Raw genomic sequence first — 14,395 nt, 5'->3', positions numbered from 1 at the left:
GATCACTCTCTCTGCCCTGTTGTGATGCCGACCCTGCCTGCCGCGTGCCTGGCTCTTGCAGGTTCTCTCTGCCAGCTGGCCCTGTGACTCTCAATATCTCTCGTGAATGAAAGCACTGTCCCTTTGAGTGTCAGAGCCCTTGCCACCCGGCTGAGCAACCTCTATAAACAACTGCCAGTGTTGTGATCACCAGAAAGGACTCAGAGGCACATAGTGAGAGACGAACAAAAGAGGTGCCAGACAGAGCTATGAGCAGAGAATATGAGTGCTACATTGGTACACAAAGTCCAAACAAACACTGCCATCCTTAGTATCTGAAGGAGAGTGCTCCAGAAGCCTCCCTTGGTGGTCAGAATGCACAGATGTTCCAGCTCTTTATTCAGATGCCAGAGTATTTGTGTCTAAACGTTGCAATCCTGCTGTCTGTGCTAAACCATCCCTATATTACATATAACTCCTAGTGACATGTAAAGGCGACATACATCTTTGTGGTTTGGTACTGTTAGGGAATGATGAGGGGAAATAGTCTGGATATGCTCAGTGCAGGTGTAATTTTCTTTTTCCCCGATAGCACCCATTGGTGATAGGTTGAATGGTAGGTACAGAACTCACAGGTTGCCTGTATCATATCCCTATCCAAGTCTGATGAGAAAACCAAGGAGGAAATGATCTTCACTTTCTGGTCTAGAAAGAGACTCCAGTTGAGGATATGGGGGCTGGGAGTGAGCCTGGAAAGAAGGGTAGCAGTCCCAGACCGAGCAGAGACCTGTAGGTGGAAACAGTCCCACAAGCAGGAGTGTTGAGCAAAGCCACAGGTAAAACACTTCAAAATGAGGTCGAGGAAGTCTGGGGTCTGGCACAACTGTCATGAGGTTGCATTTGTGTGGGACTTGATCATTCTCAGAAGGTCAACAAGCCATGCATAAGGACTGTGCTCTGATACTGACAGGCTCTAGGATTTGTTAAATACCCCAGCTCATGGATTGTACTTAAGACTTGATGGTTGCTTTTATTCAACAGATGTTCACTGAACTTTTCACCATTTGCCAGACACTGTGCTTGGCTCTTCTTGACTACCTTTACGTTAGTTGTATGTACATCTCACACACCACTAAGGATACTCCTAGAGGGGTCTAAGGGGACAAGCCTTTGCGTGTTCCTGGCAATGCTATAGGAGTGGTATGATCTGTCCATTATCAGGATGCAGAAGGACTGTGGGGTAGGTGCAATCCATGGAATCTACCCAGTAGCCAGAAACCATAGATCCAGTCTGCACAAAGGATGGTCCTCAGAGGATTGGGTGTTGGGTGAACGGGACACTGAGCCATAAAGCATAGAGATATTTCTGGAAACGGAAACTGGCCATTGCAGTATGCATTTTACAAGAACCTGTGCAAACATAAAGGTGAACATTAAACATCCTGAAATAGTTGTGGGTGGAGTGGAGAGAGAATAGTGATTACAGAGAGAGAGAGAGAGAGAGAGAGAGAGAGAGAGAGAGAGAGAGAGAGAGAGAGAGAGAGAGAGAGAGAGAGAATGAAAGAGAGAATAAGTAAGCAAGGAGAGAGACAGAAAAATGGAGGGAAGGAAGAAAGGAAAGAAAGAACAAGGTGATTGAATGGCATGAAAGAAAAATAAACAAGAACAGGGCCTTGCAGTGATATTATGAAGGGAGTGAGTGATCACGATGTACAGAAGTCAATAGGCATGAAATCTCACAGAAGTTCAAGAGCAAGGAGAAAGGCTGGAGAGCATGTCTGGTTTTGTGACAGCCTTGGCAAGACCAGCTTCTTTACACCAACCCCTCCTCCTCCTCCTCACAGCCTTACTGACCCCCATCTCCTCCCTGCTCCTCTGCTTAGCTTTACCTGCCTTGGGACACTAGTTCCTCCCTCTTGCTTCAACATTTCTGCCTCTGCCCTGTCCCCTGCTTCTTGGATGATTGTAGTTCTAGGGAGTGAGTCTGGGTGCCAAGCTCACATTAGGTCCCCCTTGACCCACCCAGCTTTGACTGAAGTCACGTGTCCATAGACCTTTGTGGGCAGGAGCTGTGGAAGGGACAGTGTCCCCTAGAAGGGCTGTGTGACAGGAGAGCAGAGAAGACCACATCACTGCATCTTTCACAGGGGAAAGACCACACTTCTGGGAAGAAAATAGACAGGAGAAAGGCCCATAGGATCAGAAGTTTTCTCACGTCATTCCTGGAGAAGCCAGGCAGAGATAAGGCGAAGCAGTTAACCCAATTAGTCAAGGTCCCTGTATTATGGCTATGGCTGAGTAAAGCCTGTGTCCTGTAGGGTGGCAACAAAGCTACAATCCACCCAGTCCCTATCCTGAAAGTCATAGTCTAAAGGGTGAGGTGCCTAAAGGCCTCTCTGTGTGCCTCTTGCTTTAGAGCAACTTGGGAAAACTAAATTTGCTACTCAATTCCAGCTCCAGGAAAGGCTGTTCATTAGCGCTGGAGAAAGCACCCAGATAACAACCAGGGCTGTTGAACCAGTGCATGCATTGGAGGAGGTTAATTCATTCCTAAGCTACTTACACAAACACTGCCATTATCTTTCCAGTATGGATCTTGCCCTCATCACTTCAGGGACTTGGTTTCTCCTTGTGTAAAAGCGGGTAGCCTGTCAGTTCACTGGGAGAATTAGAAATCTTATAGAACGAAATGATGACTTTGACCCCATTTTGTTAAAAGCTGACCTAAAGCAATCATTCAGCTTAAAAAAGAAATGAGAAAGTGGACCCAGAATCCACATTCTCCCACCTAAAGAAATCTAGCAGAGGAGAAAATGTTCTAAACTATTAAAGCCGTTTCAAAAGCTTTAACCCCACCCAGCCAAAGAAAGAAGAATGCAGGAGGGAATGGGAGAGAATTGCGGCATGTGGCAACTGAAAGGGAACTTGAGAATGGATCCCTCTTCTGTGAGGGATGAAGGAACTGAGGCTCAGAGAGGCGAATGGACTGGGCCAAGCTCACATAGTGTTCATTGCCATGTCAGGGTTAATAGCTGTACTCACCTACTTTCCCATTGGACCCCAATAATGTTATTTGCACAAAGTGAGATTTGTCTTATTACCTTTTATAGAACTTGGTGCCTGGCACACGAGGACCCTGCACAAATAGAGAGAGCCCATCTGTCTACATGCATAGGTTTCTTGCTCTCCAAGCAAGTGGGTGAACATGTACACTCTCGCCTTTCAATTATCCTGGAAGCAGAGGAGACTGGAAATGAATAGTGGTCAAAAAAAAGAATCCATTTTGGGGGGATTTTTTTTTCTGTAGAAGTCATAAAATAAGCTGAGTAACAGTGGCTCACATCTGTAATCTTGGCTATTCAGGATGGCGAGCTCTGAGAATTGCAGTTCAAAGACAGCCTGGGGAAGGAAAGTCTGTGAGACTTTTAACTCCAATTAATCACCAAAAAAACTGAGAAGTGGAGCTGTGGCTCAAATAGTAGAGCACCAGCCATGAATGAAAAAGCTCAGGGACAGCATCCAGGCCCTGGCTTCAAGCCCTGGCATAAAGGAAGAAAAGAATGGAGAAGGAAGAGGAGGAAGAAGAGAAGGAAGAGTAATAGGAGGAGGAAGAGGAGGAGGAAGAAGAGGAGAAGAAAAAGGGGAAACAACGGGGAGGCAACAATGCTTGATAAGAAATGTACTCATTATCTTGCCCATGTAATTGTAACTCCTCTGTACTGTATTCTCACAATAAAAAAAAGAAATGTAAAAAATAAAAAAGAGGAGAAGAAGGAAGAGGAGGAGGAGAAGGAAAAGGAGGAGCAGGAGGAGGAGATGATATGAAAAGCTGTTATTACTCTTTGTAGAATTTCTGCAGGTAATTGCAACATCTTGGATTTAGATATCCATCCAGATTCCTCCTGCTTCCTATCACTGAAAACAAGTAGACATTTCCCCCAGATGAAGCTGAAGCGAAGGGATAAGGACGAGGCTTGCTCAGAATTCCTGGGTTCAGGTGACAAGGCATAGTGACAGCTGTGGTGAGCTCAGATTTCTCTCTCCTTTCTTTTCTATTTCCTGTCAGCCAAGGGGACTAAGAATAGTCACTGTATTCCGGAAGCATCAGCAGATCTGTAAGCTCATGTTTGTAAAGTAGACAGATAGCTTCTTGTCAAAACACCCAGGGGGCTGTTAGGACAGACTTTGCAGGCATTTCTGATACATAGAGAGAGAGACGGCTCTGGAAGACAGGGAGAGGAGACTACTGGCGGGAGAGGTTAGAACAGGGAGTCTTTTCAGTTCTATAGGATGTAGTAGTGGTGAGTGTCAAATAACAGGGGTGTGACCTCAAATGAGACTCAAAACCCATTGAGGCAGGGCCTCTTTTTTTTTTTTTTTTGCTTGAACTCAGGACCTAGTGCTGTCTCTGATCCTCTGGGTGCTTGAGGCTAGTGCTCTACCACTTGAGCCACAGTACCACTTTTGGCTTTCTTGAGTAGTTTATTGGAGATAAGAGTCTCATTGGGACTTTTTTGCCTGGGCTGGCTTCAAACCAGTGATCCTCAGATCTCAGCCTCCTGAGTAGCTAGGATTATAGGTATGAACCACCAGTGCCGAGCTTGGGGCAGGGCCTTTGAGACCATAAAATGAGGACAGGCCTGGCTGCTTCTCCGGAGCTGTTCTGTTTCAGCCCTGGTTGAAGCATACAGGACCCTGAGTGTCAGCAGGAAGGGGATGCTGCAGGGAGGACCTGGTGGCCTCCAGGATGGCTTCTAGAGCCTTGTCCATGTCAGTGTCTGGTGACCTCAGCAAAGACTCTGGGACATCAAGAGTCAGGTTTTACCCAACAGGGCTTCATATTGATCAAAGAGAGTCTAGTCGACTGAGTCAACGCTCCAGAGGCTAATGTGGATCTTAATTCAAGGTCAGAGAAGGAGATCAGTTTTAAACAAGCCAGACAACATGGTCACAGCGTTGTTCGTGCAGAATTGCTCCTTGTTCTGGTGATCCTTAGCTTTCTATAATCACGGGCTTTCGAAGTCATACCCAGCATGCTCACCTGCGATGGTGTTCTGCTCACCATGGTTGTGTGATATGTACTTGTTGACGTGAGTTTGCTGGGGTTCTGGGGCTCTCTCCAGGAGGAGAGGATAAAGAGAAGAATGGAAAAGGAGTATCTGAGGGCCCAGAATGATCCTGTATACCTTGTTGCCAGCTGAGAAGTCAAGGTCAGAATAGGGAAGGGGCTTGGTAAAGGCCTGAGATCCTATTAGTGATAGCAGCGGGCCTGGGTCCAGACTCCTGACTTATCTGATGTTGCAGCACTCTACAAAACAAAAATGTAGCAGCAGCAGCACCTCTGCTGCCCACCACCTAAGAAGGGCCCTACTCTGCTTATCCTCAGGGACCCTGTAGAGGATCCCCAGTGGCAGAGGTGGAGGGGGCAGCCCCTCCCATGGGGCAGTTTTGAAGCCAGGAGACAGCCCCAGGGTCTCCCAGGCTTCCACCTGCTGTCCTTCGAGATTTAATTCTGGCTGTATTTCTGAAATCCCCAGGAAGCCTCGGTTTACTCACCGGCCTCCCCACGGAGCCTCTGCTTCAGTGGTGTCGTCACTGTGATTGGACCAGCCCCATCGCCACCCCACCCACCCTAGTGTGCTCCTCTGGTTTCAGGAACCTCCCCAGATTGACTCTTTTTCCCTAGAATGCCCATCTTCCTCTCTGAACACAGACCCAGAGTGTAGTTGCCCCTCAGACCCAAAGGGTATTAATCTATCTGTTTTGTTCCATGGTGATCCAATTGATCTAGTAGCAAAGAGACACCCAAGGCGAGTAAAGAACTTGATGTGTTTGTTGTTTTTCATATCTCCTGAGAAGAGTGTGCCCTGATACCCCATCACTGTGGTGGCGGGCAGACAGGTCTGCAGAGAGAAGAGGAAGGCGACTGCTCTACTGTGCCTTCTGTACACACAGGGAGACAAGGGCTGTTCCATGTCACGTGCACATTCATTCACTCACGAGCTCTATATAGCCTAGCGAGGCCGGTGTGCTACTGCCCACCTCCTAGGCCCAGGGATTGAGAGCTCATGAAGGGGAGCTAGGAAGGGGACCCACATACTTGCCATGGGCGGCTGAGGTTTGGGGCCATTGAGAGAAAGGTAAGACAGGGAACTTGTGGGGTACAAGAGTAGAAGGAAACAGTTATCAGCAGGGAATGGCCTAGAAGGGGGCTCTGGAGGACGGATCTGAGGGTTAATACGTTCCCCTCTCCCTTCTTATGTTGGCTTTAGGAAAGCCACCTCATGCCTTCTGATTTAAGGTGCTAGGGGTGTTTAGGAATGGTAGCTTTGAGTACTTTCCTAGGCCAACACTATTGTATTTGACCCACTCCCAGCTCTTTTTTACATTATAGGGTTTTTTTTCCTTATGTTGTATTTTTGTTCAAGGAAGGCCTAGACTGAGATCTTGCCATCTCTGCAAGCCATATAGCTGGACACACCGGCTTATTGGTTGAGATGGGATCTCACTGATTTTTTTTCTCTTTTTTTATTGTCAAGGTGATGTACAGAGGGGTTACAGTTACATAAGTAAGGTAATGAGTACATTTCTTATCAAACTTGTTACCCCTTCCCTCATTTTTCTCCTACTTTCCCTCCCCCCATCCTGCCCCCAAGTTGTACAGCTCATTTCTAGCATATTGTCTTGTGTATATTGCTGTTGCATTGGTTCCCCCTTGTCCTTTGTTTCCCTATTTTTTTTTAAACTCTGGCCTCAAACTATGATCCATCCAATCTCCCCCTTCTGAGTAGCTGGGATTACAGATGTGAGCCACTGTGCCCATCCCGGACTGTGAGTTCTTTGAGGTCAGGGATGAGGTCTGGCTCTTCTCTGAGCATACAGCGAGCATGTCACGGGCACACTGTTAGTGTGTAGCACATTGTCACACCAAAGAAGCAGCTAGGGACTCTCATGTGAGTATTGTCCAGTGCTTCCTGAAGGCTCACCATGGCCTTCTCTCCTCTTGGGCATTATGACTCAGAGTGGACCAAGCAAAATGCCTCACCTGGAAAATAGGAGCAGTGTGCCATCTCCTGCTCCAGAGTGTCTCCCAAAGTGACTGTGAGGTCTAACCTAACTCTCACCCCCACAAAGGCTGCGAGGGTCCTACTCCCACCTGCACTACGGCTACCTCCCGGACGCCTTGGTGGACCTCACCGGAGGGGTGGTCTCCAGCGTCAACCTCCACTCCTCCCCTTCAGACCTGCTGACGATGGTGAAGACAGCAGCCAGGGCAGGCTCTCTAATGACCTGTGCCACCCCAAAAGGGGTGAGTAAAAGGGGTCCCTTTGTTTGAGTTTCTCCATACCCAGGGCCCACAGCTAGAGACAGGAATGACAACTGAACTCTACATAGCACCAACAGTGAGTTTCCTCAGGGTCACCTCATTCAGTCTTATAGCAGTCCTTCCTCTGAGACACAGAGTCCAGAATTCACTACTCAGAAGAGGAAAAGGATCAGAGAAGCCAAAGAAAGTCACACTAGCATACAGCCAGGAAATGCTGAGCAGGGTTCAAATATGGCTGACCTTCTGCCAAGTACAGAGTTCCCAGGGGCCTTGCCACACACTGGGGGCTCCGTGGTGGCTCCTGGTGCTGGGGGAAGCTCCTTCGGTGTTTTTCTTCACTGAGCCAAGAGCGCTGACTCTCCCCATGGGAAGGGTAGTCTCAACAGAATCTCTGTCTTATTTGAGATTATTCTGAGACATCCAGCTCCCTATCTAGGGGTGGCTTCCTGCACTTTTGAACATAACACAGAACCATCCAAAGATGTGCTTTCTCATCTCAGGGACATCAGGGACCCCTGAGTCCAGCAAAAGCCCCAGCAGATGTGTTTCGTGCTGTGTTTGCTGATGACAACTGTTAGGTAGTATAAGCCACCCAGGCCCTCAAGGCTATGTGTATGTGAAGGGGTGTCTGTCAGTCATGGGGAGGGGGTGGGTATCTTCCTGGACAACAAATATCTAGAGCCTCATCCACCTCTTAGCCACCATCTCTGCTTCTCTAGAAGAGTTCTAGCACACACAGTCAGTGGGCACAATGGGCCTGAGGCCGTGATGGCTCAATCACTATCTAAATGGGTTTCTCCACCACTCTGAAGAGCCTGTGAGGGCTGAGTGTTGCCTTTGCTTTTCTCCTCCATAGGTTACAGATGAGGCTACAGTGATGGGGAACGGACTTGTGAGCCAGCATGCCTACACAGTGACTGGGGCTGAGCAGGTAAGCCAGGCCCACTGGCCTGAAGTAAGTCTCTGCCTCCACTCTGTCCTTGGTTATTGCTCTTCTGAATAAGAGGCAGCTTCACATGCCTCCAGAAAGACCAGCAAAGTAGACATGAGGCTTTATCACCCCAGCCCTGCCATGGCCCCTCCACAAACAGCCTCAGTGTCTTCTATCCAAAGTTCTGGCACCCAGAACCCTTTTCCCTTAGGAATCCCCAGGAATCCTTGCTCTCCATGGAGTGATTTAGGTCAAGTAGCTAGCTAGATGAAGTATTAGCCCCGAAGAGGTAGAATGGAACCCCTTCTCACCTATACACACAGCAAGTGACTCTTGGGAAAGTTTTGCCCTGAGATAGGTTTCCTTTGTGACATACAAGCTAAACTGATATAACAAAGTCTCTCTAAAATCTAGGACTTAACCAAGATCAAATTCATTTCTCCCTTGGGTAAGCAGGTAATCCTGAATGGCTCTGCCATCCTCAATAGAGGATTTCATGTCTGAGCTCAAAACAAGTGTGCAAAGTGTTCATAACACCAAGCCAAGGGAAGAGAAAGAGGCCAGGGGGCATCTATGCTTTTAAGGAAGAGTTTGCCCTGATATGTACAGGTCAAGAGATCCTGGTCCTCTTGTTCTTGGAGCTGTCCCCCAACCATTCTGCTCTTCCCTTCCCTGAAGGGCAATCAATATTATTGTTCCATTGGCTACCAATGTGGACAAGTCTCAGGATAGCAAATATGTTTTATTCTTGTGATACCTCTTATCATTCGGCCATGCTATCTAGTTTCCTGTGTTGATCAGACTTTAGTGCTTCCTCCAGAATGAGAGAGCTGTGGGCATTAATGATGTTTACAGTGGACATGGGATGAAGGGGTGGTCTAGACAGAGCATGTCACCTGGGAAGATAGGTGATCATGGCCACCTGTCCTGTGTGGTCCATCCTGCCCTGCCCTTCCAAGCAGCTGACAGTTGGAAAGATGTGTCCTCAGAAGAAGGAGCCTGGGAGATATTCTGTGTAAACACATTTCTAAATACATTTGGAACATGCATCCTGCCATTTCTACTTCCTGGAGAAGCACAGGGTACATGAGCAGTTTAGAGGCCTGGAGAAGGCTATATTAACAAAACAATTACTGCTTGACTTTAATTTACCGTTAACTATAAAATATTTTTTTGTCTAGGAGTAACTATTAATGGCCAATTTTAACTATAAAATATTTTTTTGTCTAGGAGTAACTATTAATGGCCAATAAAACTAGTGCTTACAAAAATCCATCTAAATGAATGGATCAAGAAAATGTGATATATATGAAACACACACACACACACACACACACACACACACACACACATACACACACACACACACATAATGGAATTCTATGCCTCCATCAGAAAGAATGACACCACCTCATTTGTTAGGAAATGAAAAAACTTGGAAAAATTTATACTAAGTGAAGTAAGCCAGGCCCAAAGAAACATAGGTCTCATGGTTTCTCTTATCTGCAATAATTAATATATGACTAGGACAAGCAGAAAAGGTCAAAAGCTGTGTACATATGACCAGATAAGATAATGCTAACTGAAATGAACCCCAAGATAGAGACACAAGAGGTTTTATTTTTGTTGCGGTTGTTTTTAATGCACTATGTGATTTTTTGTTTCTTTTGTATGTTCTTCCCCCCATGGTATAACCCCTGTTGTCACTGTATTTGATTCCAGTGCCCTGCATCATATATATATATATATATTTTTTTTTTCTAATTTGGGGAGGGGAAGGGAAATAACAAAATGCTGAAACAAGGATACAGGTTGTAACAATGAGATGTACAAGACACTATGTTGAAAATGAACTTTAGGGCTGGGAAGGTGGCTCAGTGGTAGAGTGCTTGCCTTGCATGCCTGAGGCCCTGGGTTTGATTCCTCAGCATCACATAAGCAAAAAGAAAAAAGCCGGAAGTGACACTGTGGCTCAAGTGGTAGAGCGCTAGCCTTGAGCTGAATTGCTGAGGGACAGCACCCAGGCCCAGAGTTCAGGTCCCACGACTGGACCTCCCCCCCGCAAAAAAAAAGAAAATGAACTTTACAACTTCGGGTGGGGGAGAGAGTTTGGGAGTTGGGGAAGGAAGGGATGGTAGAGGAAAAACAAAGGAGGAGGTAACAATGCTCAATAGGAAATGTACTCATGTAACTGTAACCCCTCTGTACAGTATCTTTACAATAAAAATGTATATTAATTTAGAAAAAGAAAATCTATCTAAAGAGCTATGTTCTAGGATAGACAAACTGAGCTACCTTTTTCCCAGCAGTACATTTTCTGAGGGAGTTAGCTTAGGAGTATGGTTAACAAGCAGAGCATATGAGGTAACCCATTCTTGTGATCACCAATAGGACATTATTGAACAGTACGGTTGTACCAAGGCTAGACTTGGTTACAAATTCCTCCTCTAAAAAGAACAGGCTGTAACTCTGAACCACAAGTACTAAGATTCAGGCAGCCTATAAATGTAGTGTGCTTTTTAATTTGCTCATCCTCCCTCTAGGCAGGACACAGACAGGAAGATAAATGAAATTGGCATTTTTTATTATGCACCTAGTTCCTGGTGGCTCCCCCGGGCTGGGGGGTGCGTGTTTATCAGCATGCCTCATTTAGCCCTGCACTCAGCCCCTTCCCATCACTGGCTGCTTTTCCTCCCCATGCCCAACTGAGCCCCCAACTATCCATTGGGCACTGAGCGTGGCTCATTAAGCTCTGAGGGCCACCAGGCAACCATTTCTCAAGTACCCACTCCATGGGCTCTAGCCGGTGCTGGCAGCCAATGACAAACTGTGTGCAAGGCTTTTGGGGGTGAGGCTGGGAAGGTGAAAAGCCTGGGTTTATGCCAGGAGCTATCATAGAGACCAGGTACTGGGAGCCAGCAGAGATGTAGAGATTCAGCTATGCAGTGAGAAGCAAAGGAAAAAAACCTGATCAGAGCTAAGGTCAGGGGCCTTGGGTAACTGTGCTGCTCCTCCAGGCAATGCCCTGTTGGTAAGAGTACAGGCCTTGGTCAAGTGGCTTATGGGTTGTATTTGAGGCCAAGGTGACAACCACATCAAGAAGGGTCCTTTATCCACCTTGAATTCCAAAAAAGAGAATCTGACAAAGGCTCGTATTGAAATTTTGTCTCTGCCACTTAACTTTGTGGCTTCAGTAAAGATGCTTAACCTCTCTGATTGCTTAGTTTCCTCATCTGCCGGACAAGGATTGTGGAAATGTCTGTCCTAGGAATGAAGAATGTAATTCATGTTGGTCAGGGCCTGCCTCCAAGCGCTACCTGAGCATGTGGACTTTCTCCTCCTGATGGCGACAAGCTATTCAGTTTGCTCAGCTTCCTGCAACTTAGAGTAAGGAAACAAATTCTTTCCTTCACTCCTCTGTCTGCCTAGAGGAGACACTAGCTCACAGACCAATAAGCCCAGCTATACCCCAATCTTATTTTAGTCCCTCATCCAGATTGAGGGATCCCAGCTCCCACAAACGTGGTTCAAGGTTTGCTGTTGTTTTTTTGTAACAACCCTCTGGATTATGTGGAATGAATGAGCAAGGGATAGTGAGGGAGGAAGGAAGAAGGAGAGAGGGAGGGAAGGAAAGATTAAAGAAAGGAAAGAGGGAAGGGAGAGTAAAAGGGAAAGAAGGAAGGAAGGAAGGAAGGAAGGAAGGAAGGAAGGAAGGAAGGAAGGAAGGAAGAAAGAAAGAAAGGAAGGAAGGAAGGAAGGAAAGAAGGAAGGAAGGAAAAGGGAGGGAGGGAGAGAGGGAAGGAAGAAGGGAGGGAGGGAGGGAGGATGAGGGGACGAGAGAGAGTAAGGTATGAGAGAGGAGAGGAAAGTAGAGGAGGGAAGTTCAGGCCATTGCAAGCCATCTACTCTCAGATGACAGTCTGGCCAGGGCCAGGATGCAGAGTGAGGAAGGATAGCCTCAGACATTTCAGCTCCTGGGCTACCCCAGTCTTGCTTGTATCAGTCTCCTCTACCCGCTCACTCAGGACAGAGCCATTAAGGCTGCACTGCAGTCTAAGAGGCTCGAAGAATGGAGGCTGTCTGTGGGATAGAGATGCTGTCTGTGATGGGGCTCGTAGGAAGATGGAACCCATAAAGCTCTCTCCCTTGCAGTCTGAGCTATTCACCTGCTGCTAGATCCAGGCTCCAGAATGCAGCCGCATGGCACAGTGGACAGCTGCACCTGTCCTCCTCGTGCCCAGCTAAAGACAACAAAGCCATTTTCCCCTCTCTCATTCCAACACCGTGCAGGCAGAAGGGAGTCATTGATTGGGGATTTTTTTCCCTTCTGGCTACAGGCAAATGAGGTCAGAAGTTAAATTAGTCCTGGGAGGTAAAAAGCAGCTGCATTTGTATTCCCTCTTTCTGCTGACTTCTACCAGGGAACCTGACAGTTCCCTTTGTTGTTCTTTATTACAGATTCAGTACAGGAGGGGCTGGGAAGAAATCATCCGCCTGTGGAACCCCTGGGGCAAGAAGGAATGGAGAGGGCGCTGGAGCGATGGGTATGGCTTCTGGAAACCTCCATAAATTCTTCATTGAGAATTTGGTGTTGGGAGAGCCACTTGCTGCAGGCCGACTGCAGCCTGTCCAATCTATAGCTCGGTGTGGCTGTGGTGCAACTCCAGCTCCCATGATGCCTTTCTTCAGGCATCTATTCTGTGCATATTACGCATGCTCTGGGAAGTATACATCATATGAGGTGTCAGGTGGGTGCTGAGAGCTATAGGTAGATGACAAGACTTGGTGTCTGTCATTCAGAAGGCTAAAAGTTTAGCCAAGATTAGCAAAGAGAGTGTGTGGCAGAGCAGGAACCGAGAGAGAGAGAGAGAGAGAGAGAGAGAGAGAGAGAGAGAGAGAGAGAGAGAGAGAGAGAGAGAGAGAGAGAGAGAGAGAGAGAGAGAGGAGAGACAGAGACAGAGACAGAGAGAGGACAGAGACAGAGAGAGGACAGAGAGAGAGAGACAGAGAGAGAGAAAGACAGAGAGACAGAGAGAAAGAGAGAAAGAGACACAGAGAGACAGACAGACAGACAGACAGAGAGAGAGAGAGAGAGAGAGAGAGAGAGAGAGAGATGCTTTATCCCTGGAAGGGGTCCTGTGTATTCTATATTCTAGTCCTAATGATGACATGGGATCAAGATGGAAAGGCTTCATGGCTAAGGGAGTTGGGAAACTCAAGGCAAAGATCTGATGGGCTTTTTCCTCTGTGTGCTCAGGTGGTGAGTCCTGTTAACTGATCTGGACTTCCTGTGAAATCCACCTCAGCCATGTTAAGAGTGGGTAGAGTAGGTGGGTCACCCAACTCTGACAAATAGATCCCAGCAAAGCTCCTAGCTGTGTGCTCAGTGGTTTCCTTAGGGAGCTGAGTTCGGCTTTCTCGGCTACCATATGACCTACCCTTGGTGTCCTGCCAGCCATCTTGCTGACTCAGAATGAGAGGACTGTTCTGGGAAGGACATAGGGGCAGCAGTGAGCTGCCTGTACCTCTTAGTGATAAGTAAGCTGGGTCCTGTTGCCTTCCACTGAAGGCCTGTGCCAGGCCCATGAAAAGTGTCGCAGCATTCTTGCCAGCGGGGATGGGGAACATGATTGAAAAGGACATGCAATGCATTCAAACAGAGCAGGACCCAATGAGCAGCAGAAATCAATACAGTGAGTACAGTCAGGTCTGGAAGGCAGATGTAGACGGCCAGTGTGCCAGGCCCAATGGGCTGGCCAGACCCTAGCCTGCCACCCCAGGACAAGCTGTGGTAGGACCTTTCTGATTCCTTGTGAACCCCAGGGGCTTGTGTGTGACTGACCTACGTGGGCATTCGTCAAACATGAGATGAGGGCATGATGGTAGGGAAAGGGGACAATAGGCAGGAAACAGTGAAATGAATTTATAGAATCATCCTAGATATGACCTCCGATGCCGCCTGGAGAACAGAACAGCCAAACCTCTTACGGGAGGGAAATGAACTTGTAAAACCAGGCACTAATCCAGCCTCCACTGTGTCTTTACTTCCTGTCTCCTGCTGTCCTTTTCTCTTGCCTCTGTTTTTTCTTCCTGCCCTTTCCTATCCCACAACGTTCTGATGTAAAGCCTAATAACCTCTGGCTCTTTCCAGTTCTCCC

General features: G+C 47.4%; 1 protein-coding gene across 4 annotated transcripts in view; it reads left to right on the top strand.

Annotated features, from left to right (window-relative positions):
* Capn13 (calpain 13) overlaps nucleotides 1–14,395 on the top strand; it is an 85,189-nt gene that overhangs the window by 34,859 nt on the left and 35,935 nt on the right. For all 4 annotated transcript variants that reach the window (XM_070025309.1, XM_070025310.1, XM_070025308.1 and 1 more), the window contains exons 6-8: nucleotides 7,114–7,288; nucleotides 8,163–8,237; nucleotides 12,696–12,781. In XM_070025309.1, coding sequence (XP_069881410.1) covers nucleotides 7,114–7,288; nucleotides 8,163–8,237; nucleotides 12,696–12,781 — 336 coding nt within the window. The remainder of the gene's footprint in view (nucleotides 1–7,113; nucleotides 7,289–8,162; nucleotides 8,238–12,695; nucleotides 12,782–14,395) is intronic.

The sequence above is a fragment of the Dipodomys merriami genome, unplaced genomic scaffold (genome assembly GCF_024711535.1).
Source record: "Dipodomys merriami isolate MVZ:Mamm:240054 unplaced genomic scaffold, mDipMer1.0.p SCAF_17, whole genome shotgun sequence".
NCBI lineage: Eukaryota > Metazoa > Chordata > Mammalia > Rodentia > Heteromyidae > Dipodomys > Dipodomys merriami.
Note: the sequence above shows the minus strand (reverse complement) of the source record. Positions and strands in the feature narration are given on the sequence as shown.